We start from the raw sequence: 27,831 nt of genomic DNA, 5'->3' as shown, positions 1-27,831 counted from the left end.
AAGATTTTTTTTTTTTATTTTAAAACACTTTCAAAATTAAAACTGGGGGAAGTGGTAAATCAAAACAAACAAATAAAACTGCTGTATTATCTAAATAGTAGACCCATCAGAAACACCAATAAGGAAGCAAGTTAGTTGAATCTTAAATGTCTTCGTTACTTTGTAATTTATATCATTAAATGTTGCAAACCAACATTTAAATACATTTTCTAAATTTTCATCAAGCTTACAATTTTTTTTGTTCTTTGCTATGTTGACATTTCTTTTACTTTAAACATCGCTTTTAGAATATGCAAGGTGGGGGAAACTTTGTTAAATATTTTTACTTTGAATTTTCCCTGTTGGTCTTTTTCCAGGAGCTGATCCCCCTCATTCTCTGTACAGCTTGCCTTCACCCTGAGCCTAAAGAGAGAGATCAGCTGCTCCATATTCTTTTCAATTTGATCAAGAGACCAGATGATGAGCAAAGGTGGGTATGGCCACATCCTTGGGATGTTAGTTTTACAAATTTGACATACAGTTACCTTTTTAATCGAAATGCTTTCCCTTTTTCTTCTTAATAAACAGATACCTTCTGTTTTAATAAACAGAAGAAATACCTATCACAATGCTCTTCAATGATCTCACTTGTAATTTTTCAATGACTGAATGCTGAATTTGTAGCCATTCATGTGCTCTTTGATTACTATATCAGATGTTTCTCTGCCTTTATCTTTCACTTCCTACTTCTGAGAAATACTAAATAGTCTCCTTATTCCTGCCAGTGAACTAGCTATAGATACACTGTAACCTTTTACTGGTAAGAGAAATAAAATCTTCAGAACCTAAATTTGTACCCCAGTAATCCATGTCCAAATCAGTACTGTGTGACCTAAAGGGGGTGCCGTGGTTTCTTCTTAGTCCTGAGTTACATTCCCACAGTCTGGGTTACCCCTACAGGGAAATTTAAATTTCCTGAGCTGGCAAAGGAGAAGGTCACACAGCCACAGTGGCTCTGGAATAGACAGATAGTTTAAGTAACTGATGAATGTCTGTCTACCTCAGAGAGAAAACTTCTCAATAAAAGTGAGACTATTTATGCAGACAAACCATCCTGTTATTGTAGGCCGAGTAAGTACCAGTTCATCGGTACCAACGGCCTTCAATGCCAGTCATACACGGAAAAATAGATGAAGTACAAATGAAATCCTGTCAGTACCTTCCATTTGTCACAAATTGGAGCTTTTCTGACAGTTTGATGGTGCTTTATAGGAAAACTTCTTTTCCCTTGAAAGGTGCTGTTTTTTATCTTGTGGCTTAGTAATTAAATATTATTTGTTTGTGAAAAAATAAATAAATATCATTCATTACATTGTCTTTTTAATTTGTGAGGCACAAAACAATCTATTTCCTGAGTTTGTAGATTCTTCATGTAAAGTGAAAAGATGCCCCCTAGTGGCCAGAAGTACCAAAGGCTCTGTCAGGGGCAGTGCTGCAGGGCTCCTTTAGCCTTGTCTCCTTGTGCTGAGGATCAAACAGGATTCACCTGCATGTAAAATAAAAGCGCCTTCACCCCTGTAAGTCTTCGTTTGTGTTTTTTCCAGGCAAATGATACTTACAGGCTGTGTGGCATTTGCGCGTCATGTTGGACCAACACGTGTAGAGGCAGAACTTTTACCACAGTGCTGGGAACAGGTCAGTAGCTGGGTTTTCCCCTGACTGCATAAATAAAATCCCCCTAATTTCAGATTTATTTAGAACTTACCATATTTTTCTTACTAAATTACCATGTGTATCTGTAGCCCTGTGCAATAATTTAGTAGTGCAGATCCATGCTCTGAGATGCTTTCTTGTTTGTTTGTTGTTTTTGGGGGGGGAGGGGCACACCTGGCAGTGCTCAGGGATTACTCCTGGCTATCTGCTCAAAAATAGCTCCTGGCAGGCATGGGGGACCATATGGGATGCCGGGATTTGAACCAAGCACCTTAGGTCCTGGATCGGCTGCTTGCAAGGCAAACACCACTGTGCTATCTCTCCAGCCCCTGAGATGCTTTCTTTCAGTCGTTCTTCTAGCACATTCTTAGGAAGCTTCAGTGCCAGGTACTGTAATTGTCACTAGGAACACAGCGATATATTAAAGACAAAGATGGTTTTGTGAGGAGATTGGAGTAAATAATGATATGGTGAAAAAATTTTATACACTATGAGGAAAAATAAAGCAAGGTAAAGAGTTAAGATTGATGGGGAATGCTATTTCATTTGTATTTTCTTTGGGTTTCTTAGTGTTTTTTTGTTTTGGGGAGTATTTTGGTTTGGGGCCACACATAGCAGTGCTCCGTGCTCTTACTCTTGGCTCTTAGGATCACTCCTGGCTGTACTCTGGCCATTGCAGTGTCAGGGATTGAACTGAGCTTAGGCATGTATCTTAACCCCTGTGTTATCTCTTCAGCCCAGTAATGCAATTTTTAGAAAGGGTGGTTGATCAAAGAAGGACTCAGAACGTGATATTTATGTTCTGAATGATGCATGATACTTAACCCCCCACCCAAAAAAAGGGCACTGAGATTTAATATGTTTGATGTGTCTGTTGGGAGTTTGAAAGTGTGAGGTAAGTGATAGAAACACATCATGTTTCAAGCCGGAGAGACAGTCCAACAGGGATGGTACTTGCCTTGTACTCAACTGTCCAGAGTTTGATCCTAGTATCCCTTATGATTTCCCAACCCTGCCAGGACTGATCTCTGAGCATAGAGCCAGGAGTAAGCCCTGAGCACTTTTTGATGTGGCCCCCAAAGCCAAAAAAATCCAATTATATATTTATATGTATTTATCATATATATTTATAAATTATAAATATATTTATATTATAAATATTTTTTTCTATTGTATAACAAATTTAGACAGCATATAGAGTGTAAACTTTTTCTGTAATATGTTTTTATGTTTTGGGGGTACATTGTGACCATACCAATCCAACCACGACAGTGGCTTTATCTTGTCACCAAATAATTGGACCCTTTCAGCCCACCCATCCCCAACCATCATCTTAGCTTCAATTCTGTGATCTCAGTTTTATAAGAATTTATTTTTGCTGGAATTTTTCTATTCCAGTGGTTTTCAACCTTTTTTTTTTTTTTTTTGCCCATAGACTGGCAGGAAATGTCTGTTGCCTTGCCCTACTCCTTGACCCTGCAGTTGAAACCCATTATCTCTGCTCCTTACTCGATTTCTTCATGTATCACAAGAGCCTCTGAGTGGTGGTCCTTCTGACTTCTCTCCCTAGGGCTCCACACACTCCCAGCAGGTGGCGGCAGAAGGTTGTCTTTGCCGTAAGACTATTTCGAGTGTGTAGATGCCTATTGTATGACGAAAACATATGGGAACAAAACCCAGTATGAGTCTGTTTTGTTTTTGGTTATAATACATTGTAGCCACAATAGGAGACCCTAATTCTTTTACAAACAAGAGTGGATTGAAGTGTTTTTTACTTTAAAAGCAAAATCAAATCACATCAAGGACTCTGGTTTGTCATGGACTCACTTTCTATTCCCTTAGGCAATAAAAAAGACTGATAAGTCATTCTGGCACGTACAAGGGAATGTATATATACATATATGCACATACTGAGTGTATATATGTATATGTATGAAGCTGGATTTTCCACATTACTCATGTTACTAGGGAGGGATCCAGATTTTTTCCTTATTTTCCAAGAAAATTTTGTTTTAGGCTAATCCAAACTCTTGTTTTAGACACCTTGCCAATTTATCATCTTTGCTTTATCCCTCATTTCTTTAACAGATACCCCTGTGGTTCACTGTGGAGTCTCCTTCATTTCCTTACTCTTCTCAGAAGTCACACAGGTTTCCCAAAGTGAAACCGAAAGAAGCTGCATCCCATCCCTAATGTGACTGGGGAGGGAGTAACAGTTGGAAAGGAAGATAATGTTGTTTATGCTGGGTTGTTGTTTGTTTTCACTTCAGATCAATCACAAATATCCAGAAAGACGATTACTGGTGGCGGAATCCTGTGGAGCATTAGCACCTTACCTTCCTGTAAGAACCATTCTCTTACTTTTGAATAATAGACTCTTTTTATTTTTTAAAATTTTTGTTGGGGGGAGGGGTATTTAGGTCACACCCAGTAGCACTCAGGGGTTACTTCTGTGTCTGCACTCAGAAATCGCCCCTGGCAGGCTCAGGGGACCATATGGAATACTGGGGATGGAACCCAGGTCTGTCCAGGGTCAACTGCTTGCAAGGCAAACACCCTATTGCTGTGCTATTGCTCTGGCTCCCTCATCTCTTTTTTAAATAATTAGTAATTTAAATTCTCTAGACAAAAAATTCTCTAGAAAATCTGTCTTAATGAAAAATGGTGAACTGAAAAAGTAAAAGATCACATTATTACTTCAAGCATTGCGAGTACATAAGTACATTCACCATTGCCTTTGTATGAGTGTAAAATATATTGTATAAGCAATTTTTAGAGTATGGTTTAAAGACCATGAGACTCCTCAAGATCCTTTAAAGATGTCAATAAAGGGGCCGGAGTGGTGGCGCAGCGGTAAGACATTTGCCTTGCACACGTCTGACCTAGGATGGGCCATGATTTGATCCCCCAGCATCCCATATGGTCCCCCAAGCCAGGAGTTATTTCTGAGTGCATAGCCAGGAGTAACCCCTGAGCGTCACAGGATGTGGCCCAGACTCTCCCCAAAAAAGATATCAATAAAGTAAAAATTATATATAAATCATAATATTAAAGCACTTTTTTTTTTCTTTGTATTGGCTTTTACTCTACTGGTACAGAAGTTCTGAAAGATACTTGTACCAACAGTTGGGCTCTGTGAAGGCCAAACACCCCCAGAAACTGTGGCTTTCATTCATCATAGCCACACTTAACAGGAAAAGCTCAATGAATGAATGAACTGAAATCTAGTCTTTAGAACCTTGAGTGGTCTTCCTAATCTAGTGGTTTCTTTGGTCAAAAGGAATAGCCTATGTCATGCTATTTTACTGCACACTCAAGTATAACCAGCTGTTTCCAGAAAAGCATGGCAAATACTTGTGAGTTGAGCTTGGCAGTCCATTGATGAGTAAGCTGTAGTTATTTAGACTTTCCATTTTCTCAAAAATTAATAAAGGGCCGGAGAGATAGCATGGAGGTAGGGCGTTTGCCTTGCATACAGAAGGACGATGGTTCGAACCCCGGCATCCCCCATGGTCCCCTGAGCCTGCCAGGAGCAATATCTGATCGTAGAGCCAGGAGTAACCCCTGAGCGCTGCCAGTTGTGACCCCAAAAAAATCAAAACAAAACAAAAGAATAAAATGAGCTTGTCACTCACTGTATGGAAAACAATTTGATAGCATTTGTTACCAATGATAAAACTGGAGCTTTAAAATTTAAGAACTAGAATTTTGGAAAACTTTCGAAGTGTACAAAGACTTTTGTGATAAGACTTGGAGTACTACAAACAAATGAGATTGTTTGGAGCTTGTAATAAAGCAAGTTAAGAGAAATGTATGCATGACTCTGGTTCAGTGTTTCCCAAATGACCTATGCTCCAAATTCAAGTCATGCCTGGCTAGAAATTAGAGGCAAAGTATAAAATAGATCAATGGGATTTTGCATATTATTTCTAAAAGCATATCATCACTGATAAACTTTCTATTTTCTTCAAAGTCCACATCGGAATTAATTGTAAGAAACTGCCACTTGGCATAGAATCCAAATTAAATGTCCTAATTTGGAAAGGTTATTAATAGTAAAATGCTCTTCTAATTTTTTTTACTTAACTGTGCCACACCAGATTTTACTAACTACTTCAGCAAGAATAACAGCACAACAACTTGAATGCAGAGCACTTAAAATTTATATTTTAAGTCCAACATTAGAGATTTCTAACAAAATGTAAAGTGATGACATCCTTATTTATTTTTCAGTTATTAGATGTTATTTGTGATAACATTTAGTGTCTAAGTACTGTTTTTAAATGATTTTTTTGGTTTCTGTTTTAATTTCTAATATGCTGTAGATCTACATGAATATCTTTGGGGTGAGCGGTGAGCCGCTCCAGTGGGGCTGAAAGGCTACTTCTGGCCTGGTGCCTGGCAGAGCTTTAAAGTGATTGTATGATGCTAGTTTTGGAACCTGGACCTCCCATATGCAAGGCTTGTCCTCCAGCCCCCAGAGCTATCCCTCCAACCCCCACATCCACCCAACAAAAATGTTTGAGGTTGCTAAAAAGTCTCTGCTGTCATAAAGACTGAGGGCCTCTAGTCTAGACTATTCAGCTATCTTGCCAGAGAATGAGCAAAAGCTGTGCAGTAATGTCTCAGGGATGTTAATGTGGAGAGTCATGGTTTCAAGCAGTATTTGAAAACCAGATTTCATCTACATACTGGACAGTGAGTTTTATTAGAACACAACTACATCTGTTCATTTATGCATTGCCAACTTTTTTCAATTTGTTTAATTTAAAGCATTGTGATTTACAAAGTTATTCATTGTTGAGTTTTAGACATACAATGTTCCAGCACCAATTCCATCACCATATTCTCTAGAGTCTACCCATACCTCTCCCCCCACACACACCCGCCTGCTATCATAATAGGCACCTTTTAACATTTTAACATTTTGTGTCTGTTCATTTTCTTCTGGGGCCAGAGCGATAGCACATCAGTAGGATATTTGCCTTGCAAGCTGCTGACCCAAGACAAACCTGGGTTCAATCTCTGGTATTCCATATGGTCCCCTAAGCCTGCCAGGTGTAATTTCTGAGCACAGAGTCAGGAGTAATCCCTGAGGGCCCCCTGGGTGGGGCCCAAAAAACAGACAAACAAACAGAAAAACATTTGGGTCTCCTGATTTCATTGTTGTTGACTCCATGGTTAGGATATTTAGTTCTGTACCTCTTTAACACCACCAGTACACCTAATACACCCATGCACCTCTTGACCCCTGTTCCCATTATTATACATCTAGCTTTCTTCTCCTCCAGTCAGTTTCATTCTCCTCAGTGTACTCTGAGCCCACGAGTGTTCTAGACAACTGCCATTTAAACCATTGCATTTCTTCATGCAGCTCTAAATATTCTAAATACCACATATATAAGAGCTATCATCCTATATTTAGCCATCTTCTGGCTTACTTCATTTAATATGATTATCTTCCAGCTCCATCCATTGCAGCTAATTGCAAGACTGCATTATTCCTTACAGCTGAGTAGTGTGTGTATATGTGTGTGTGTATTATTCCTTACAGCTGAGTAGTGTGTGTGTGTGTGTGTGTGTGTGTGTGTGTGTGTGTGTGTGTGTGTGTGTGTGTGTCTTCATGATCCACTCATCAGTTGGTAGGCATCTAGGTTGATTCTAACTCTTACTATTGTACTGAGTGCTTGATGAGTAGTGGTGTGAAAACATCCTTTTGAATGAAATATTTTTTGTCCTGGGATCAATGCCCAAACGTGGAATTTCTGGGTCATATGACAGTTCAAGTCTAAGTATACTGAGAATCTCCATACTCTTTTCCATTGGGATGAACCAGAAAGTGTCTATTTCCCACATCCCTACCAACACAGATTGTTCCTAATAGTTTTGATATGTGCCATCCTCACTGGTGTAAGGTGATATTGTCTTCTTAATTTGGATTTCCCTAATGATAAGAGATGATGAACATTTTTTTATGTGCCCATTGACATTCTCTTGGTCTTCCTCAGAGAGGTGTCTGTTCATTTCTTCTACCTATTTTTGGATGGGTTTTTAGATGGGGGTAATCTTTGTGAGTCATTTATATGCATTGTCAATATTTATACTGCTGCTGCACAATTGAGTATTTGCCATAGAAACTTTATGGCCTTCAGAGCTGAGATTATACCATCTGTTCTTTACAGAAAGTTCTCTCACCTGTGCCTTAAAATGTCATTTTGGGGGGCCAGAGCGATAGCACAGCAGTAGGGCATTTGCTTTGCATGTGGCTGACCCAGGTCGAACCTTGGTTCGAATCCCAGCATCCCATATAGTCCCCCGAGCACTGCTAGGAACAATTTCTGAGTGCAGAGCCAGGAGTATTCCCTGAGTGCCACTGGGTGTGACCCCCAAAAAATGTCATTTTGTAAGATTGTTATTTTAAAGGGTTACAAAAATAGAATTGTACAATATTGAATGAGATGTTTACATTGCTTTTATTATTAATGTCACTTAGTAAGGAGTGAGAAACAGATGGACAAGCAGTTGTCTTTTAAAAAAGTGGGGCTGGGAGTTATAGCTTAGCAGTATAGCACTTGCTTGAATGTGTGAAGCTTTGATTAGATTCCAGTACTACAGAAAATAATGAAAATAAGGTCAGATCCAGGGAGATAGTTCAAAGAATGATACTGATGGCCCCAAGATTCATCCTCCAAACCACTCCAGTACTTTGGGGGTGGCCTTCAGCACTGCTAAACTCAAGCAGCATCACATCCTAGCGCCCTAACACTGCATCATTAGGCCTGCTACACTGGGGAGGTCCCTCCAAAATAATGGGTGGGTGGGTGGTGAATGGGTGGTGAAATTACTATCATAAGTTGTTTTCTTTCATTCAGTATTTTTTTTTTGTTTTGTTTTTGTTTTTTGTTTTTTTGGTTTTTGGGCCACACCCGGTAATGCTCAGGGGTTACTCCTGGCTATGTGCTCAGAAGTTGCTCCTGGCTTGGGGGACCATATGGGACACCGGGGGATCGAACCGCGGTCCGTCCAAGGCTAGCTAGCTCAGGCAAGGCAGGCACCTTACCTTTAGCGCCACCGCCCGGCCCCCTCATTCAGTATTTTTAAGTTTGTAGTATCACTAACAAATACAGTATTATTTTAGATTTTCTTTAATTAAAATTTTCAAAGTATGGAAAAGAAATGAAATAAAGCCTTGTCTCTCCCTGGTACTTTGTCATTCTTTCAAAGAGTATATGTATATATATACATATTTATATATATTTATATTTACATATATATACATATTTGTATATATATACATATTTGGTTGGTTGGTTGGTTGGTTTTGAGGCACACCAGCAGCACTCAGGGGTTACTCCTGGCTCTGTACTCAGAAATCGTACCTGGCAGGCTCGGGGGACCATCTGGGATGCTGGGATTCGAACCACCATCCGTCCTGGATTGGCTGCATGCAAGGCTAATGCCTTGCCATTGTGCTATTTCTTTGGCCCCAAAGAATATATATATTTTATAGTTCTTGGTACTTATACATATCAAAAATACATGTCTATACTCACTTGTCTTTTTATTTTTCTTAGTTGTTGTTTTTTCACCCAGTATTAATCATACTGTATACAATGCCCTTTTCCTGAGTAAATATTATGAACAAGTTTGTTTTTGTTTGTTCGTTTGTTTTTGATTTTTGAGCCACACACGGTCATGCTTAGGCATTTCTGCACTCAGAAATCACTCCTGGCTTGGGGGACCATATGGGACGCTGAGGGATCGAACCATGGTCCTTCCTAGGCTAGCACACGCAAGGCAGACACGCCTTACCGCTTGCACTACCTCTCTGGCCCTGTGGACAAGTTTTAGTGTGACTGTTTGCATTTTTTTTTTAATTTTTATACATCTCTGCATCTTCTGTAGCATTTACACAGACCCAGATCCTTCCTGCTTATGCTGTATGGGTCTGGCAGCTTTATGTCCCAGCACTACCATTCATGGCTGTGGTATGAGGATATGTGATGCTCCCTACAAGCCTTACCTGGCCCTGGTCTTGTCTTTTTTGTTTTCTGTCAGTGGTAAGTTGTCTTCAACCAAGATAGCCTAGATTTATACTGCCAACATCGATACCTTAACCAGAACTAGAGTTGATGACTTTTTATTTAATGTTTTCCTATTTTATAGGAGAAAAGTATGTCTTATTATGATAAATCCTAAACACATGTATTTGAATGAGTTTGAGCATCAAAGTGTTTATTGTTCCAAGACAGACATAACTCTCACGTTTGTCAAGGTTAAATCATCCACTTCTCAGTGCTCCTAGTCCTAGGATGTTAACCAGTCTTAACAATAGACAGTTCCTCTATGATTCTCTGCTTACCTGCTGCCTTCCTATAAGTGCTAACAGTAAAATCAGAGCATCAGAGTCTAATTGGTGTTGCCTCTTGTCTGGTCCTTGACGGGATCCTGATGGCTTAATGAAACCAACTTGAATAGTAGAACTTAAATACAGCTGAGATTTACTTATTACTCATAAATACAAAAGAACCTTTTTAAAATACTTGAGATATTTGGGAGAGTAGTTTTTAGCTTAGAGAATAAACAAGGCTTTACCATATGGCATATTCAGCAACCTAATTTGCTAAATTCACACATACTTTAAAAACTTAACTGAGGCATATCTACAAATAACAACATTTAAAAATCGCAGGCTTGGGCCCGGAGAGATAGCACAGCGGCGTTTGCCTTGCAAGCAGCTGATCCAGGACCAAAGGTGGTTGGTTCGAATCCGGTGTCCCATATGGTCCCCTGTGCCTGCCAGGAGCTATTTCTGAGCAGACAGCCAGGAGTAAACCCTGAGCACCGCCGGGTGTGACCCAAAAACTTAAAAAAAAAAAAAAAAAAAAATTGCAGGCTTGCCTTGCAGGCATCCACCCAAACTCGGGCCCCAGCATCCCGTTTGGTCCCCTGAACCCCATCAGGAATACTTCCTTATCTCAGAGCTTGGAGTAACCCCTGAGCATGCTGGTGTGGCCCAAAATCAAATTTTTAAAAAATTTTAGATGAGGGGGCCAGAGAGATAGCACAGCGGTAAGGCATTTGTCTTACATAGAGAAGGACAGTGGTTCGAATCCCAGCATCCCATATGGTCCCCCAAGCCTGCCAGGGGCAATTTCTGAGCATGGAGCCAGTAGTAATCCCTGAGCACTGCCAGGTGTGACCCAAAAACCAAAAAAAAAAATTATTTTTTAGATGAAAATTGCAGACTTTAGAGGCCAGGGTAATGTAGGGTGTTTGTCTTATATGCAGTTGGCCCAAGTTTGAACTCTGACATCCTGTATAGTCAGTCCCCCAAGCACCATGAGGAGTAATTCCTGAGGACAGAGCCAGGAATAACCTCTGAACATCTCTGAGTGTGGCCCAATAATCAAACAAAATAAACAAACAAAAAAATGTTTTCAGACTTTTAGGAGCTGAACCCAGTTAAAGTACATGCCTACATGCAGCCAGCCTGGGTTTGATTGTGTATCTCCAGTGCAGCCTGGAGGGTCGCAACACCATCATATGGTCCAGTTATCTCTGGTACTGCAGGGCATTTTGGGGGACCTGTGTACTGAATCAGAGGCCTGGTAGACTTAAGAATCGCAGGTGGATGTTCTGGACATCCTAGGCATTACTTAGGATGACCGTTTTCCCCCACATGAAGTCAAATTTTGCTTGTCATATAAAGTCACTTATTCTATTTATCCTATCCATTATGTATATAAAGGGCCTAACTAGTTAAAAGAGTTCTATAAATTGATCAGATTATAATAATGATACAACGTAAAGGTAAGAATTTATATAGTGGGCCCGAAGAGATAGCACAGCAGCGTTTGCCTTGCAAGCAGCCGATCCAGGACCAAAGGTGGTTGGTTCGAATCCCGGTGTCCCACATGGTCCCCCGTGCCTGCCAGGAGCTATTTCTGAGCAGACAGCCAAGAGTAACCCCTAAGCAACGCCGGGTGTGGCCCAAAAACCAAAAAAAAAAAAAAAAATGTGTATATTGATAAACTGTGACTCTAATCTCAGTCAATAATTAGACTGAGATATTCCTTAACATATCTTTGTAGAACAATTGAAGACAATAGTACTTTTACATATTGTTTTCTTATTCTTATTATTAAATATTGTTTTATTTGTTATTGTTATTCTCTTTGAAACTCTTCTTAGGCAAAGGTTTTGATTACCATCATGATTTTTGTGGTCTCTCTTGTTACTGTAACTTGGACAGTTCTCTGAGTTGAATGGTAGTGATAGAACAGTGTCCTTTTATAGCAGTGCTAACTTCTTGATTTGTATGTTTTTAGTAAATAAAAACTCACTAGGAAATGATCAATATGGACTTCAGGGTAGCTCTTAGTACTCTTTAGGAAGCTAGGAATGAAGTGGAACATAGGGGAGAAGAATACTTGGGCTGTAGCTGTAATTTTTTGTTTGTTTGTTTTTGCTTTTGTGGCCATACCTGGCAATGCTCAGGGTTTATTCCTGGCTCTACACTTAGGTGTCCTCCTGGGAGGCTTGGGAATGATATGGGTGCCAGGGATAAAACCCAGGACAGCCATGAGCAAGGCAAGTGCCCTACCTGCTGTATTATTTCTCTGGCCCCTGTATCTGTAAATGCTTTATGTCTTTGAAAAACGAATACTTGAAGCAAGCAAGTGATCAGGGCATTGAAAATGTGGATTTTTGTATCAATTTTTCTGCTTCCCTATTGCTGGTATAAATAGTAAAAGCGGCTCTTGTTTATTTCCAGAAAGAAATCCGTAGCTCCTTGGTTCTTTCAATGCTGCAACAGATGTTAATGGAAGATAAGGCAGATTTGGTCAGAGAAGCTGTAATCAAAAGCCTTGGTATTATTATGGGCTACATTGATGATCCAGACAAATATCAACAGGTATGTTTGTTAGAATGAGTCATTCTAAATCTTGGGATGAGATACTTAGTAAATTATTATAGGGATAGTAGATCTGGCTGTCTTGAAGCAATTAAAGTTGGCTGCCTAGTTTCATTTCTGCAATTTAAAGCAAAAAATGCTGGGCCTCATTTGGAATAGCTACCACAGCTCAATGGCCAGAAACTGGCATCCAGCGTGCCACTTTTACAACCCTTTCTCTTTGGTTTCATTGGTGAATAAGACATTTTCTATTAAGGGGGAAAAATGGCAGCAATGGGATTAATGATGGCTTCTTTTCTTGCTTAAAATTCTTCTAAATTCACTTCAGTGTGTATTTATATATATTATAGGACTTGTAAAAGTATATTCTTTAAAAAAAAAAAACCTACCTTGGGCCTATTTCTTGGCAGGGTTTTGAATTACTACTCTCCGCCTTAGGCGACCCCTCAGAACGAGTCGTTAGTGCAGCCCATCAAGTCTTCTTACCAGCGTATGCAGCCTGGACGACAGAGCTTGGCAACTTGCAGTCTCACCTTATACCTACATTGCTCACCAAGATTGAAAAGCTTCTCAGGGTAAGCACTGCCTTCTCCATAATGTGGAAGATGAGTTGTTCTAAGGCATCTTGAGTGGCATAGACGGGTAGTACTATGTAGATGCACATAGTCATCATATCTATGTGATGCACGTAGGTATACATACCAGTTAAAGATTCTGTAAAATAGATACAAGAGAGAGGGGACACTTTGCTTTATTGAAGCTATAGGAGAAAGGATACAATTTGAGTTTTCTGGCTGAAATAGCTCCCCCCTTAGAGCTAACTCGGATGTTATTCAAAAAGTTGCTCATTCTTGCTGCTGACGCTCCTCCTCCTCCTCCTCCTCACTCCTTCTTCCTCCTAATTCTGTATTCAAGGTTAACTCCTGGTGAGGCACAGGGACCATATGGTGTATCATGAATCAGACCCAGGTCAGCTGTGTACAAGGCAAGTGCCTTGCCCTCTCTACTTAGCACTCTAGAACTTTTGCTTTTCTTCTGAAGACTGAAATATGTTAGGTAAAGTAGAACTCCAAATCCCAGAATTCAGAGATATTTACGATACACAGTAAAAATTTCTAAAGTTTCCTTTTTAAAAACAAGATGTCAGAATGCTTCATTAGAATGCTTAGTTCCATTCTTCCCAGGTTGAAGAAGTAATAATAAATTTATTTTTGTTGTTTTCAGGATTAAGCCCAGGGCCTTAAAGCAAATGCTCTAATGTAGTCACATACCTCACCTATTAGTAAACATCTTAAATTTTTCTCAAAACAATTCATTCTAATTGCTGTGAACAATACGTAAGCCACTATGATTAAAATAAAAATTATAATTTAAAAAAAAAGTTCATTCTAGGGACCAGAGCAGTGGCACAAGCCATAAGGCATCAGTCCGCACACGCTACCCTCGGACGGACCTCGGTTCGATCCTCCAGCGTCCCATATGGTCCCCCAAGCCAAGAGCAATTTCTTAGCACATAGCCAGGAGTAACCCCTGAGCATCACCAGGTGTGGCTGAAAAAACAAAAAACAAAAAAAAATAAGTTCATTCTAGAGACTTAAAACTAGCATTTCTTTACTGTTTAAGGCAGATATGAAAAGTATATTAGTCTTATAACCCAGCAAATTCTTTTTTTCATTTTGTGTTTCTTATTTGTGTGGAAACAGACTTCAAATTTGCCCTGGTTCCCACAACTGTCCAATGATAAAATCAGAATTCAATATCAATCTTTTATTCCCCATTCTTACACTTTTTTACCCCCAAATTTGAGTTCTTCAGACTCTTCTTTAAAGCTTTGCAATTATTCTTTTGGGATTTTTTTTTTTTTTTTGCAGGGTGGAGCTATACCCAGAAATAAAAATGGCTCTGAGCTTAAGGATTACTCCTGGCAGGCTTGGGGGGGTTTATGGGGTGCAGAGGATCCAACCCTGATTAGCCACATGCAAGGCAAGCACCCTACCCTTTCACCATTTGTAAAAAAAAACAATTTTTTTTTTTTTTTTTGGTTTTTGGTTCATACCCGGCAGCGCTCAGGAGTCACTCCTGGTTCTACGCTCAGAAATCACTCCTGGCAGACTCAGGGGACCACATGGGACACTGGGATTCAAACCACCGGCCTTCTGCATGCAAGGCAAATGCCCCACCTCCATGCTATCTCTCCGGCCCCCCCAAAAAATGTAATGGAGGGATGGAGCAATAGTACAGTGAGTAGGCCATTTGCCTTGTGTGTGGCCAACCCAGTTTCTATCCCCGGCATCCCATCTGTTCCACTCAGCCTGCCAGGAATAACCCCTGAGCAGAGCTGAGTGTGCCCCCAAAACAAAAATTTTTGTAATGGCTATTAAAGTTTTTATGGGCTAGACAACAAAATTATAGTATTCCCTTTTTGAAACCACTAGGAATGTGGTATGAGGATCTCAGTTAGTCAGGCAGTGTGTGTCTGAAAGTCCAGTGCGGGGTTCTGACAGCACTTCCATGGGCCAGCTCTGGTGACAGCAGAGTGACGCCTAGTAGGATGGAACTCAGGACCTCTGATCTTTCTCTCTCCAATCCCTAAGAATATTTTTCTTTAAGTTTTAAAAAAGCTTTATTTATTTAAATTCCCTGGTTACAAGGTTGTTCATAATACATTTTTTCCTACAGTTACAAAGTTGTTCATGATTGAGTTTCATTTATGCAATATCCAACCCTTTCACTAGTGCATATTTCCCACCACCAACCTGGGAATTTTTTATGTACATTTTGAGTGTGTGCATTCCTTCTATATGAGAATTTGCCTTCTTCTAATTCATAAGATGGCTAATTCCACATTAGCTACTAATTGCATATCTGCAGTTTTCAGCATTCATAGTAATTCTATAAAGAAATTAATTCACAATTTTCATGTACAGTAACTCTTATCTTCAGTGTTTCTGACACATTCTTGATTGTATTGCTTAGTGATGACACCTCAAGCTTGTAACAATACTAAATCTTCCTTCTCAAATGATTATACTTTTACTTACGGGGTTCCATATACCTTCAAGATCCTCTCCCTCCTTTCCGCCTTTCTTGTTGCCTTTGCACTTTCTTCTCCCATTTGGTCTGTGCTGCTATTTAAAGTGCTTTCAGGGCTGGCACATCCAGATGTCCCAAGTCTATAAGAGGAGATGGGAAGTAGAAGAGGGAAGTGGGGGGTGCTGCTGCTCCCACAGGGGAGCAATGCAAATGTACTGTGGTTCACTTGAATTTTTTCACCTGCCTTGAAAAATATCCAAAGATAAGACCCTCTTAAAAAAAAAATTGTAAAGAACCTATCAGAGGGCTTTAACAACCAAAAGGAAATAAACTGCTCATCTTACACTATTCCATATGAAAAATCCTGTTTCTTTTAGGATTTCTTGCTTCTTCACATTTCTTAGACTTAGAGAAATTAAGATTCATGCCTCTTTCTATTAGGAAAGTATACTTGTATACGAGTCTAACAAATAGGTCCCTGAATAAGTGTTTGATTGTTTGTCACAGAAAGCCAGAGCATCGTAAATGCATCATTTCAAAAGACTGAACATAGCTTGCCCCTCCTCTGTTGCAGGAAGGAGAGCACGGGCTGGACGAACACAAGCTGCACATGTATCTGTCTGCTTTGCAGTCTCTCATCCCACCTCTGTTTGCACTAGTGCTTCAGAATGCGCCTTTCTCCAGCAGAGCCAAGTTGCATGGTGAAGTGCCACAGATAGAAGGTACTAGACTTACATTCCAGAAGGAAGATACAGATTTCGCTTCCCAAAGAGTCACATTTCATTTAAGTTTGATGAACCCTTTCCTATGATAGCATCCTGACTGAAATGTATGTGTGAAATGTCCTGGTTGTAGATTTTGCGATGTGTTAAAGTAGTATTAGTAGTGTTAAAACTACTAGATGGCTTTACCTTCTAATGGATAAGCCTCTTGGTATTATTTTTATTTATACTTACACTTAACCTTTGCCTTGGGAGAGGGGACACACACCCTGTGGTACTCAGCTTACTCCTGTCTCTGCTCTCTGGGATCACTGCTGCAGGCCTTGGAAGACTAGATTCAGTGCCAGGAATCAGGTCCACATTGACCGCATGCAAGGCAAAAGCTTACTATCCTCTGTACAGTTGCTCAGGCCCCAATCTGTTACCTTTTTAAGAACTTTGTTTCCATGGAGCCATTAAGGTGGTGTTAGAGGTAAGGTGTGTGCCTTGTAAGCGCTAGCCAAGGAAGGACAGCGGTTTGATCCCCTGGCGTCTTATATGGTCCCCCCCAAGCCAGGGGCGATTTCTGAGCGCTTAGCCAGGAGTAACCCCTGAGCATCAAATGGGTGTGCCCCCCCCCAAAAAAAAAAACAACAAAAAAAAGAACTTTGTTTCCTTAGTTCTTAGGTAGTATTTCTTTCATGTCTTTAACTGAATCAGTAAGAAAATGCACTAAATAGTGACTAGTATAAGTTTATAGAACTTAAAACTTGGCTGCTTTCTATTTTTCTTCTTCCTTCTATTTTACCACATTTTCTTTTTTTTTTTTTTTTACCATATTTTCAATAAGGAAAGGTAAATGCAGTTACTCTTTCTTACCTTATAGGAATGTGAATATGTACAGCAAAATTCTCTTTCCCCTTTTAAGCCCAAGAATATATCTTTTTTTTTAGAAATATACAAAATTGATAGAAAAGTTTTATTTCCTTTGCCACACTCAGTTGTACTCACGGATTCTTCCTGGGTCTATACTTGGGTTGCTCCTAGCAGGGGCTGTTAGGAACTCTGTGGGTGCTGAGGATCCTACCCCAGTTGGCTAGGTGCAGACCAACCACCCTTCCCTCTGTACTGTCTGTCCAGTCCCAACAATATTTCTATGTTCAGAAAACACTAAGTGGCCTTTGGTTTTTGGTCATTGGGAGCCCATTGCAACCAGCTCCCAATGTAAAGGGTTTAGACAATCCACTATTTGCAGCCTTTTCTGATTGGTGAAATTATCCATGTCTCTTATTAGTTTCTGACAGATAAAAAATCAGGACATTAACAGATAGTTATTTTTTTTTATAAATGTCATTTTTCTATGATGTAAACTGTACTAGTGATAATCTTCAGGGTATGGACCCTGGGGCCTTGCTTCCAAGGATAGATGAGGCCACAGCATGAAAATGTATAACAATTTGAATATAGTCTGACTTAGGAGCTGAGAGTAGCTGGGGTGAAATAAAGTGCATATTGTTGGCAAGGGTTTATTTTCACCTCCCTTTACACTAGAGATTAAACTCGGGACCTCACACATGCACCAGACATGTGTTTGGTCTGCTGAAACACAGTCCAGTCCTAATTTTAAGTAATACTGTGGAGAGCACCAATTCTCGATTTCAGGATAAGACTTTATGTAATAAGTAAATTAAAAAAAAGCCCTTCAGCTTTTATCCCTTTACTCTATGAGTACTTCATCTGCCTGTGGGGGGGTGGGGGTGGGGAGAGAGAGAGAGAGAAGTATGTGTGTCACACTCTTATTTTATCTATTTATGTCTGTTGTACTATTTCCAAATTGTATTTAATCTGGGAGCCAGGACTTCATAAGTATTGGAGAGGAGAGTCAGTTCATATAATTTGTTGAACAAATAATTATCGAATGTCACCTGTTGCCAAGCACATGCTACAGAAAAAAAACCAAAATTTTTAGAAGAATTTACCATGTTGTCTTTTCAGTGTTGATGGAGCCCTTTTCTGTCATTATGTCTTCATCATCTCAAAAATTGTAATCTTCTGTTTTCAGTTCTTGTTGGCTTAATTTGACTGTGACTTTTAACAATAGCTATAAATGTAGAATTGCCAGATCCCCACTTGGCATATGTATGTGCCCATGTTTAGAAACCTGTGCATCTGTGTGTTCCACTGCAGTAACTAGTGTTTATGTCATGGAAAATGTTTAATGTTTAGTATATATTCATGAATACAATTAACAAAATTTCCTGTTGCCACAGAGCTTACATTCTAAATACCTTAAACTTTCATAAGCTTTTAAATAATTTAATGAAGATTCATAGCTTTTTTTTTTTTTGGCATGGTGTGGTTTCTGATAATTATATTGTTAGTTTTGCTAGCCTGTTACAGTAGTATTCTAGGAAGCTTTCTGTATTATTACAAATTAGAACATTATTAAAAATTAGATCATGGGGCCAGAGCGATAGCAAAGCGGTAGGGTGTTTGCCTTGCACACGGCTGACCCAGGACAGACCTGGATTCAATCCCAGGCATCCCATATGATCCCCCAAGCCAGGAGTGATTTCTGAGCGCACACCTGAGTGTCACTAGGTGTGGCCCAAAAACAAACAAAAAATTAGATCATTAAAGTTGTTTTAATTCTGTTATTCTTGGAATTTTGAAGATCCTGAGCCATTCTTACTGCTATTCTTTAATAACTGAATTAGCTAAGTGATTATTTATATCCTTATAAGTTTTGCTTCTTTGAACATTCTTCAAATCTTTGTATCTCTACTCTTTCTATGGGAAATCCTTTGTCTTTGTTTTTTGTTCTTTGGACACACTGGTGGTAGTCAGGCTTCCTCTTGCTCTGTGCCCAGGATCATTCCTGGGGCACTTCGGAGGACCATATGTAGTTCCAGGGAGTGAACTAGGATTTCTTTGGCCCTCTGTGAGAAACCCTGATGTCCCTATTTTCCTCTCATTTTTCATTTTTCAGTAATTTATTATTCTTTTTTGAGGAATGACATTTATTTTATTACAGTATAGCAGATTGTGGCCAACATGACATAATCCTTTTTGCAATTCTGCCAGACAGATTTTGGTATGATAGAAAAATAAACCACATCCCTCACTCTCAAAATGCCGTGGTTTCATAGGGTTCAAGGGGGAACAGGCTAAAGGGCATTCTTTCCACAGAAGCCTTACAGAGCAAGGGGGTGTCATGACATCCAAATCCCTTCTTTTTATGTGTTCTTTTATTGCAAAAAAGAGAAAGCTAGCAAGGTATAAACCTTATTGAATTAAAATTAACATAGTTATAAATTAAGCTATGTCTTAATAAAGTTAAAATATTAACTATTCATAGTTTAAAAAGTCTAGGCATTATTAACATTTAATTATCTTCAAATCATTTTAAAATGTTAATTTCCATTTCTTAATTATTATTAAGCTATTGATTTGAAAAAAAAAAAAAAGTTGCATCCTAATTGTGCTTCCTTAGGGTGTTTGCCTCTGTCAGGCTAACTCTGTTGGTTGTAGGATTATTCTGGCCAAAGCTGTTGGTGCATATTTCTCACTCACTAGCAATTCCAGTAGGAGTCCCTTAATAACCTGAGATCTGACACGAGCTGTATGATCACTGATCTTACTGATATGTGTAAAAAAATTTTTGTTTTTGGGCCACACCTGGTGGTGCTTAGGCTCTGTTCTCAGAAATCGCACCAGCAGGGTTGGGGGACCATATGGGATACCGGGAATTGAACCCGGGTCGGCTAAGTACAAGGCAAACACCCTACCACTGTGCTATCACTCCATCCTGTGTGTCAATTTTTTTTTTTTTTTTGGTTTTTGGGCCACACCCAGTGGTGCTCAGGGCTTACTCCTGGCTGTCTGCTCAGAAATAGCTCCTGGCAGGCACGGGGGACCATATGGGACACTGGGATTTGAACCAACCACCTTTGGTCCTGGATCGGCTGCTTGCAAGGCAAACGCCGCTGTGCTATCTCTCCGGGCCCGTGTGTGAATTTTTTAAACACACTAACATATGTTTGGTTTTGTTACACAACATAAAAGTAACTTTCCAGTTTTCTTTAAAAACTTTTAAAGTTACACACTCAGCCAACTTAGCAACAGCAACAACCTGCTTTTAGGGCAGGGCTCTCTGCATTGCCCTGTAATGGTGAGGCGAAACTAGAGGACGCTTCACATCATCCTGACTTCGATGTAGGATATGCACAGAAACCAAGATCTTTAACTACAGAAACCTGACACCAACAATAGCAATTGTGTGAAAAAAATTTAACTGGGACCACAGAGAATGACTCGGGTAGGACAACCTAGTATGCCTGGAGCTCAGAGTTGGTCTTCTGCCAGAATATTTCAGGGGTAAGGTCTCCTTGCATTTAGGCCAAGGCTTTTTCTTTCTATCTCCCCCATATTTTGCTGGCGTATGCAAACAACAATTGCCACTCTCATAGCATTTTTACTGTGTTTCTTTAATTCTATCCTTAAAAAAAGAGCTTACTAAACCTTTTAGTGTTTTAATGAGTTCATTGGTGATTCAATAATTCAAAAATATACTTGCTACTGAACTTTTTCTTCTTTCCTTTTTCCCATTTCTTTAGTTTTCTATTTTTTTAAATAACTTTGCTTTGGTCATCTTGAAACAAATGTATTATGATCAGTTATATCAACTATGTGATGAATTTTCTTTAAATAAATTTTAAAAAACTTAAAGTTACATAGATGAACTCCTGATGGTAATATTTAAAGAACTAGTTATTGTCTTTAACATTTCTTTTGTTTGTTTGTTTTTGTTTTTGTTTTTGTTTTTTGGACCACACCCAGTGACATCAGGGGTTACTACTGGCTATGCGCTTAGAAATCGTCCCTGGCTTGGGGGACCATATTGGACGCTGGGGGAATCAAACCTCCTAGGTCCATCCTAGGCTAGTGTGAGCAAGGCAGATGCCTTACTGCTTGCACCACCACTTCTGCCCATCTTTTTTTTTCCCTTGGTTATTGGGCCACACCCAGTGACATTGAGGGGTTGCTCCTGGCTTGGGGGATCATATGGGACACTGGGGGAATCAAATAAGGTCCATCCTGGGTCAGCCACGTGCAAGGTAAACTCCCTACCACTGCGCCGTCACTCTGGCCCCTAACATTTCATATTAGTTTAATATTTACCAATTGAAAAAAATTTGATAAAACATTTAATACTGAAGAAATTTATTCCTCATACTGTTTAATGTATTCTATATCCTTATTTTCTGGTATTAAACCATTTTCTTGCCTGCCATTAACCTATTGGTTTCATTCTCCTTATGGGAAACATTTGATTATATTCATTATTTAATTGCCATAAATAGGTGGAATTTTTTTTTTGTTTCTCTAAAACTAAACTTAAACACATATGTTAGCTAATACCTTTGAGCGGATCTAAATTTAACATAGTTCATGATATTTTGCTCACTAGCAAATGACTATAGTATTTTTTAGTAACTATAGCTTAATAAAATCATGTTTTTGAAATATTTATTTGTTTTATGTAACTTTTTTCCTAAAAATTATTTTTAACTTTGTAAAGACAAACTATCAGAAGGAAGAACCTTGATTTCCTTTTGACACAATGGTTAACCAAACTTCTGTTTTCCATATGATGTGTTTTCCTTATCCTTCTTTACAGTGACAAGGTTCCCACGGCCTATGTCGCCTCTTCAGGATGTGTCTACTATTATCGGAAGCCGTGAACAGCTGGCAGTGCTGCTACAACTTTACGATTACCAGCTAGAACACGAGGGAACAACTGGCTGGGAGAGTTTACTGTGGGTTGTCAATCAATTGTAAGTTATCCATTGGCTCTACCTGAATCTTTTGAATGGAAGATAATTCACTGTATTTTAACCTTTGCACTAAGGTATATGGATTTTTTTTTAAAAAAGTAACAAAATGTAGCTTTGCTTGATCTATGGTAAACTTCTTTAGGAAAAAAAATCACTGGTGTTGTGCTTACTGATCTCTGAAGATGGTGCTGTTCTGTCCTAAGATGAGAAGGCTCTTGAACTGCTGCCCTGTTTATCTAGTAAAGGAAATGGATTTTAAACACCACCTTCATGGTTTGCTTTTTAGGGTTAAAATGGATTCCACAGTAGCGGTGAAGCATCATTTTCAGATCTTTGAGTCTCATTAACTCTATATGTAGGACTTTGCCATTAGACTCCCATAAACTTAAGCCATTTCGAAAGGTCCCAAATGACGCCATTACTTTAAAATTGGACTAGATAGGAGAGATCGTTAGATTTGCATTGCTAAAAATATTTGCAAGGAAACAGTAACTTATATGTCCCTCCTACCTTTTTTCCCCCTTTCCTCTCATATTCAGGTTACCACAACTTATAGAAATAGTTGGCAAAATTAATGTTACTTCATCTGCCTGTGTCCATGAATTTTCCAGATTTTTCTGGCGCCTTTGCAGGACATTTGGCAAAATCTTTACAAACACTAAGGTAAAAACTTATATTCCATGTTTTCTTCTATATAAGAGACATATACAAATGTAATCAGTTATATCAACTATCAACTATAAAACTATCAACTATAAAACAAATGAAAGTGAGTCCTTTTAATTATCTTTTAATAAAATGCTATTATAAACAATTGTTAATGGTAATATTCTTACTGATTTTCTGAAGATGAATAGCCTAGGCCTTGTTTCAGAATATTAGATTTGGGGCTCATGAGATAGTAAAGAGATTAAGGTACTTGCTTTGCACATAGCTGACCCTGGCTCAATCTTTAGCACCACGTGTGGTCCTAACACTTTCAAGAATAATTGCTGAGCAAAGCCAACATGTTAAGACACTGTACTATCAGGGCTGGAGAGATAGCATGGAGGTAAGGCGTTTGCCTTCTATGCAGAAACAGTGGTTTGAATTCCGGCATCTCATATGGTCCCCCGAGTCTGCCAGGAGCAATTTCTGGGCATAGAGCCAGGAGTAACGCCTGAGTGCTGCTGGGTGTGACCCAAAAACCAAAAAAAAAAAAAAAAAGCAGACACTGTACTATCTGGGTTTTTAATTATACTGAAATGTTATAATATTACCTCAAAGATTCCCAGTATGGAAAGTGTCTTGGTAACTCAACTGTCATGCTTCGAACCATCTGCCACAGATTGAAGAAAATGCTGTTTACTCTGAACTCTCGTGAACAACATGAGGCAGTGTGGAACCTGCCATTTTATCTAGCAGGCTTGCTGCAAGGTTACTGGCTTTTAGAAAAAATGTCAGTAAACATGAGAGGACACACTGCATCTTGTAATCGCTGCTGAAAGTGTTATTGTCACAATAGTTCTCCAAGTTACTTTGTGGTTCTAGATGTCAGAATTGTCATTTCTTGGGGCCAGAGCTATAGCACAGTGGCAGGGCGTTTGTCATCTTTCAGTCAGCCAACCCAGAATGGACCCTGGATTGGTGGTTCCCAGCATCCCATATGGTCCCCTGAGCCTGCCAGGAGTGACTTCTGAGCGCAGAGCCAAAAATAACACCTGAGCACCTCTGGATATGACCCCAAAAAACTTCAAAGGAATTGTCATTTCCTTGGAAACCAAATTTTTTTTTAATCTTCTTAGTCTTTTTGTCTTTATTGTATATTACTATTTAAACTAGTTTTTAAGAGACCTAATAGAAAGGTAAAAAAGATCCAGGGGCCGGAGAGGTGGTGATAGAGGTAAGGTGTCCGCCTTGCAAGCACTAGCCAAGGAAGGAGACCATGGTTCGATCCCCCGGCATCCCATATGGTCCCCCCAAGCCAGGGGCGATTTCTGAGCGCTTAGCCAGGAGTAACCCCTGAGCATCAAATGAGTGTGCCCCCCCCCCCAAAAAAAAAACAAGAAAGGTAAAAAGATCCAATTATAATTCTATTCTAAAGAAACTATTTAAAAGGTAAGCATTTTAGGCAGCACTTTACTATTAAATCTGTAATTTCTGAAATAGTTAAAGCAATACTGTTTGTTGTTGTAGTGAATTCTGACTAGTTCAGATTCTGTCCCTGTCATATTTGTTACCTAAAAAAGAAGTTAATTATTGGGCTTATCTTTTCCTTTGCTAAATGAAGTTACTTCTTTCAGTTCCCTAAGTATGATTTTATGAATTGATTTTATTGGTGATGTTCTTCTAGTCAGTTTAAGTTAGATATAGAAATTAATATGTCAGACCTGTCATTAGAAGGCAAAATTCTAACCTTGATGTGACATAAAAACATGTTGATTTTATATTTTCACTAACATCTACTTATTAAAAAGAATTATAATTCTATTATAATTTGTCAAAACCTATAACTTTTTTTTTACAAATACAAATGGGAATCCAGGCATATTTTTTTTTCTTTTTTTTTGTTTTTTTTGGGTCACACCCGGCAGTACTCAGGAGTTCCTCCTGGCTCTATGCTCAGAAATCAACCCTGGCGGGCTCAGGACCATATGGGACACCGGGATTTGAACCACTGACCTTCTGCATGAAAGGCAAACGCCTTGCCTCTATGCTACCTCTCCCCCTCTCCCCCCAGGCAAATTCTTAAAGCAAGTGGTGATATCTGTGGTCTGAAATTCTGATATATTAATAAAAATTTAGAAAAAATATTCACTCTAATTTAAAGTATTATTTTTGTTTTTTGTTTTGTTTTTTTTGGGGGGGTCACACCTGGTAGTGCTCTGGGGTTACTCCTGGCTCAGCATTCAGAAATCGCTCCTGGCTTGGGGGACCATATGGGATGCTGGGATTCGAACCACCATTCGTTCTGAATAGGCTTCGTGCAAGGCAAACGCCCTACCACTGTGCTATCCGGCCCCTATATTTGTTTTTGATGTTTAAATTTTAAGACCAAATATAATCCAAACAAATGATAAGTATGTTATTGAATATTCTAACAAATGGGATTTCCTTTTATTTCTTTTAAATATAGAAAATGATTTTTCAACAATTTTAACCATATAATAACATTTCTATCTTTAACTTTAGCTTTAGTAGGCTGTGATATCAAACATTTAAAATCATCATGAAAATTGTTTTAATTTAGTAAAGGAAACCAAAGGTTATTCAGTAAATATTAGCAAACCTGAATCTATTTTTGTATTATTCTTAAGCAATGACTTTTTCTTTGTCTTAAGCAAATCACTTCTTTTTGTCTTCTTTTTTCCTTAGCAGAAATTACTATTCTTCTGATACTTGAATATGGTATATTAAGCTAAATAAATAAATAGTAGTAATACTTGTCACCTGGTTCATTGAATCTGAGTTTTTTTGGATTTTTTTCTTTGAATTGCTTAGGTCAAACCTCAGTTTCAAGAGATCTTAAGACTGTCTGAAGAAAACATTGGTGAGTTGATTACTATTTTTAAAAAGAATGAAATTTTCAGGACTAGAAAAAACAGTGCAAGGGTTAAGGCCCTGACCATATAGGTAGCCAGTGTCTGCTCAGTCCCAGTACAACCTAATCCTGAGCACTACTGGATATCGCCCCAGAGCCAAGAATAAATTATAAAGAATTTTAATTCTCTTCACAAATTAGGAAAATATTATAGTCAGTGTATGCGAATCTAGAAATTACTAGCAAGTGCCATTAAAGGAGAAGTCTTAAACTTGGTTTTATGTCTGATATCTTTCCCAAAAGGTGGTAGTGAAATCAATCTTATAAATTTTATTATAAATATCTGCCCTTACTTTCCTCACTTTGATCTAAGACTTAATTTTGGTTTTGGTTTTTATTTATTTTTTGTTTGTTTGTTTGTTTTGGGGTCACACCCAGCAGCGCTCAGGGATCACTCCTGGCTCCACGCTCAGAAATCGCTCCTGACAGGCTCAGGGGACCATATGGGATGTCAGGGTTTGAACCGCCACCCTGCATGCAAGGCAAATGCCTTACCTCCATGCTATCTCTCCAGCCCTGAATTTTGTTTTTGGTTTGGTTTGGGAGCCACACCCAGCGGTGCTCAGGGGTTACTCCTGGCTCTGCACTGAGAAATCGTTCCTGGCAGGCTCAGGGGGATCATATGAGATACCAGGGATTGAATCTGGGTTGGTCCCAAGTTGTCTGAGTACAGGGCAAATACCCTATCCACTGTGTTATTGTTCTGTCCCTACGATTGAACTTTTGAAGATGAGAAATGGTATCATTGGTGGTTGAAGTACTATAATCCAAGTTCTGAAAATTACAAAGTACAGAGCATATAACTTATTACTCAAAACTTGAAAAGTGCAATAGTATGTAAGAGACATCTGTTCTTTTTAAAATAAATGTTTTATTGTTGTGGGAGCTATACCCAGGGATGCTCAGAGGCCATCTCAAGTAGTGCTGGGGGTCAATCAAATGCCGGGCTTTGCATTTTAGCCTTCGCCTCTATAAATGAGATCTCAAAGAAGCTCCAGTAAACTGACCAGGAGTACAGGGTGCCTGCCTTGCACACCACTAAATGCCTAACCCCTTAGATACCCAGCACTACAGGTGTTCTACCGAGCCCTGCCAGGAGCACAGAGTGCAGGAGTAAGCCCTGAGCACTAAGGGTGTGGCCAGGAAAAAAGAAAAGGAACTGCAGACTTGACAGGGCAGCTCTCTTTTGGTAATTTTTTATTCATCAAACATAGAAGCCTAATTAAATGGCCCAAGTTAGAGCATGTGCCAAAGGCTATGAGTTTACTTCCCACAGAGAGTCCCCTCTATTTGAAAAATAACCAGGGCCAGAGAGAGTGTAGGAATTGAGGCACTTGAACTTGTATACAACTGGCCCTGGTTTCTTCACTTCTGTGCTCATGATTTATTGCCTGCTCTGCATTTGGAGATATTTCTGGCAGGCTCAGGGACCCCATATGAGGTGCCTGGAATCCAGCCAGATGCAAGGCAAACACCTTCCCCACTGGACTATCATTCTGGTCCTTGACCCCAATTTAATCCCCAGCACTGCATGGTCCCCTAAGCACCACCAACCTTTTAGCACCACCAAATGTGACCTAAACACCAGTTCCTGCCCCCACTATCTAAAAAAACAGAGTACCTAGTACAATTACCATTGACCAGAGAAATCCTTTTCATATGATTCTTGATATCTCTGTTTCATTTTCTTATAAGTAATTGTAGAAAATATCAACAGAAAAAGTATAGTCCCTCCTTATTTTTTTTTTTTTGCTTAGTTATCTTAAATACATATTTTATGTATAGATAGTCTTACTTTAATTCTGGGTTTTTTTGGGGGGGGGTTGTTTTTTTTTGGGGGGGGGGGTTGGGTGCCACCCGGTGCCACTCAGGGCTTACTCCTGGCTTTATGCTCAGAAATCATCCTAGCAGGCTCGGGGAACCATATGAGATACCAGGATTCGAAACACCTTTCTTTTGCATGCAAGGCAAACGCCTTGCCTCCATGCTATCTTTCCGGCCCCTTACTTTAATTCTTAATGATTTTAGTTTAGCGATATAGAAAACTCCATTTTCTTTTAAGTTTAGAAA

General features: G+C 39.2%; 1 protein-coding gene across 5 annotated transcripts in view; it reads left to right on the top strand.

The window, feature by feature from the left end:
• Positions 1-27,831, top strand: part of RELCH (RAB11 binding and LisH domain, coiled-coil and HEAT repeat containing) — a 104,251-nt gene that overhangs the window by 44,407 nt on the left and 32,013 nt on the right. For all 5 annotated transcript variants that reach the window (XM_049782073.1, XM_049782072.1, XM_049782074.1 and 2 more), the window contains 9 exons: positions 357-469; positions 1,584-1,674; positions 3,963-4,034; positions 12,470-12,610; positions 13,021-13,185; positions 16,218-16,365; positions 22,025-22,181; positions 22,721-22,844; positions 25,662-25,710. In XM_049782073.1, the coding sequence (XP_049638030.1) occupies positions 357-469; positions 1,584-1,674; positions 3,963-4,034; positions 12,470-12,610; positions 13,021-13,185; positions 16,218-16,365; positions 22,025-22,181; positions 22,721-22,844; positions 25,662-25,710 (1,060 nt within the window). The remainder of the gene's footprint in view (positions 1-356; positions 470-1,583; positions 1,675-3,962; positions 4,035-12,469; positions 12,611-13,020; positions 13,186-16,217; positions 16,366-22,024; positions 22,182-22,720; positions 22,845-25,661; positions 25,711-27,831) is intronic.

Source organism: Suncus etruscus, chromosome 10 (genome assembly GCF_024139225.1).
Source record: "Suncus etruscus isolate mSunEtr1 chromosome 10, mSunEtr1.pri.cur, whole genome shotgun sequence".
Taxonomy (NCBI): domain Eukaryota; kingdom Metazoa; phylum Chordata; class Mammalia; order Eulipotyphla; family Soricidae; genus Suncus; species Suncus etruscus.
The sequence above is the reverse complement of the archived record's forward strand: the minus strand, read 5'-3'. Positions and strand labels throughout refer to the sequence as shown.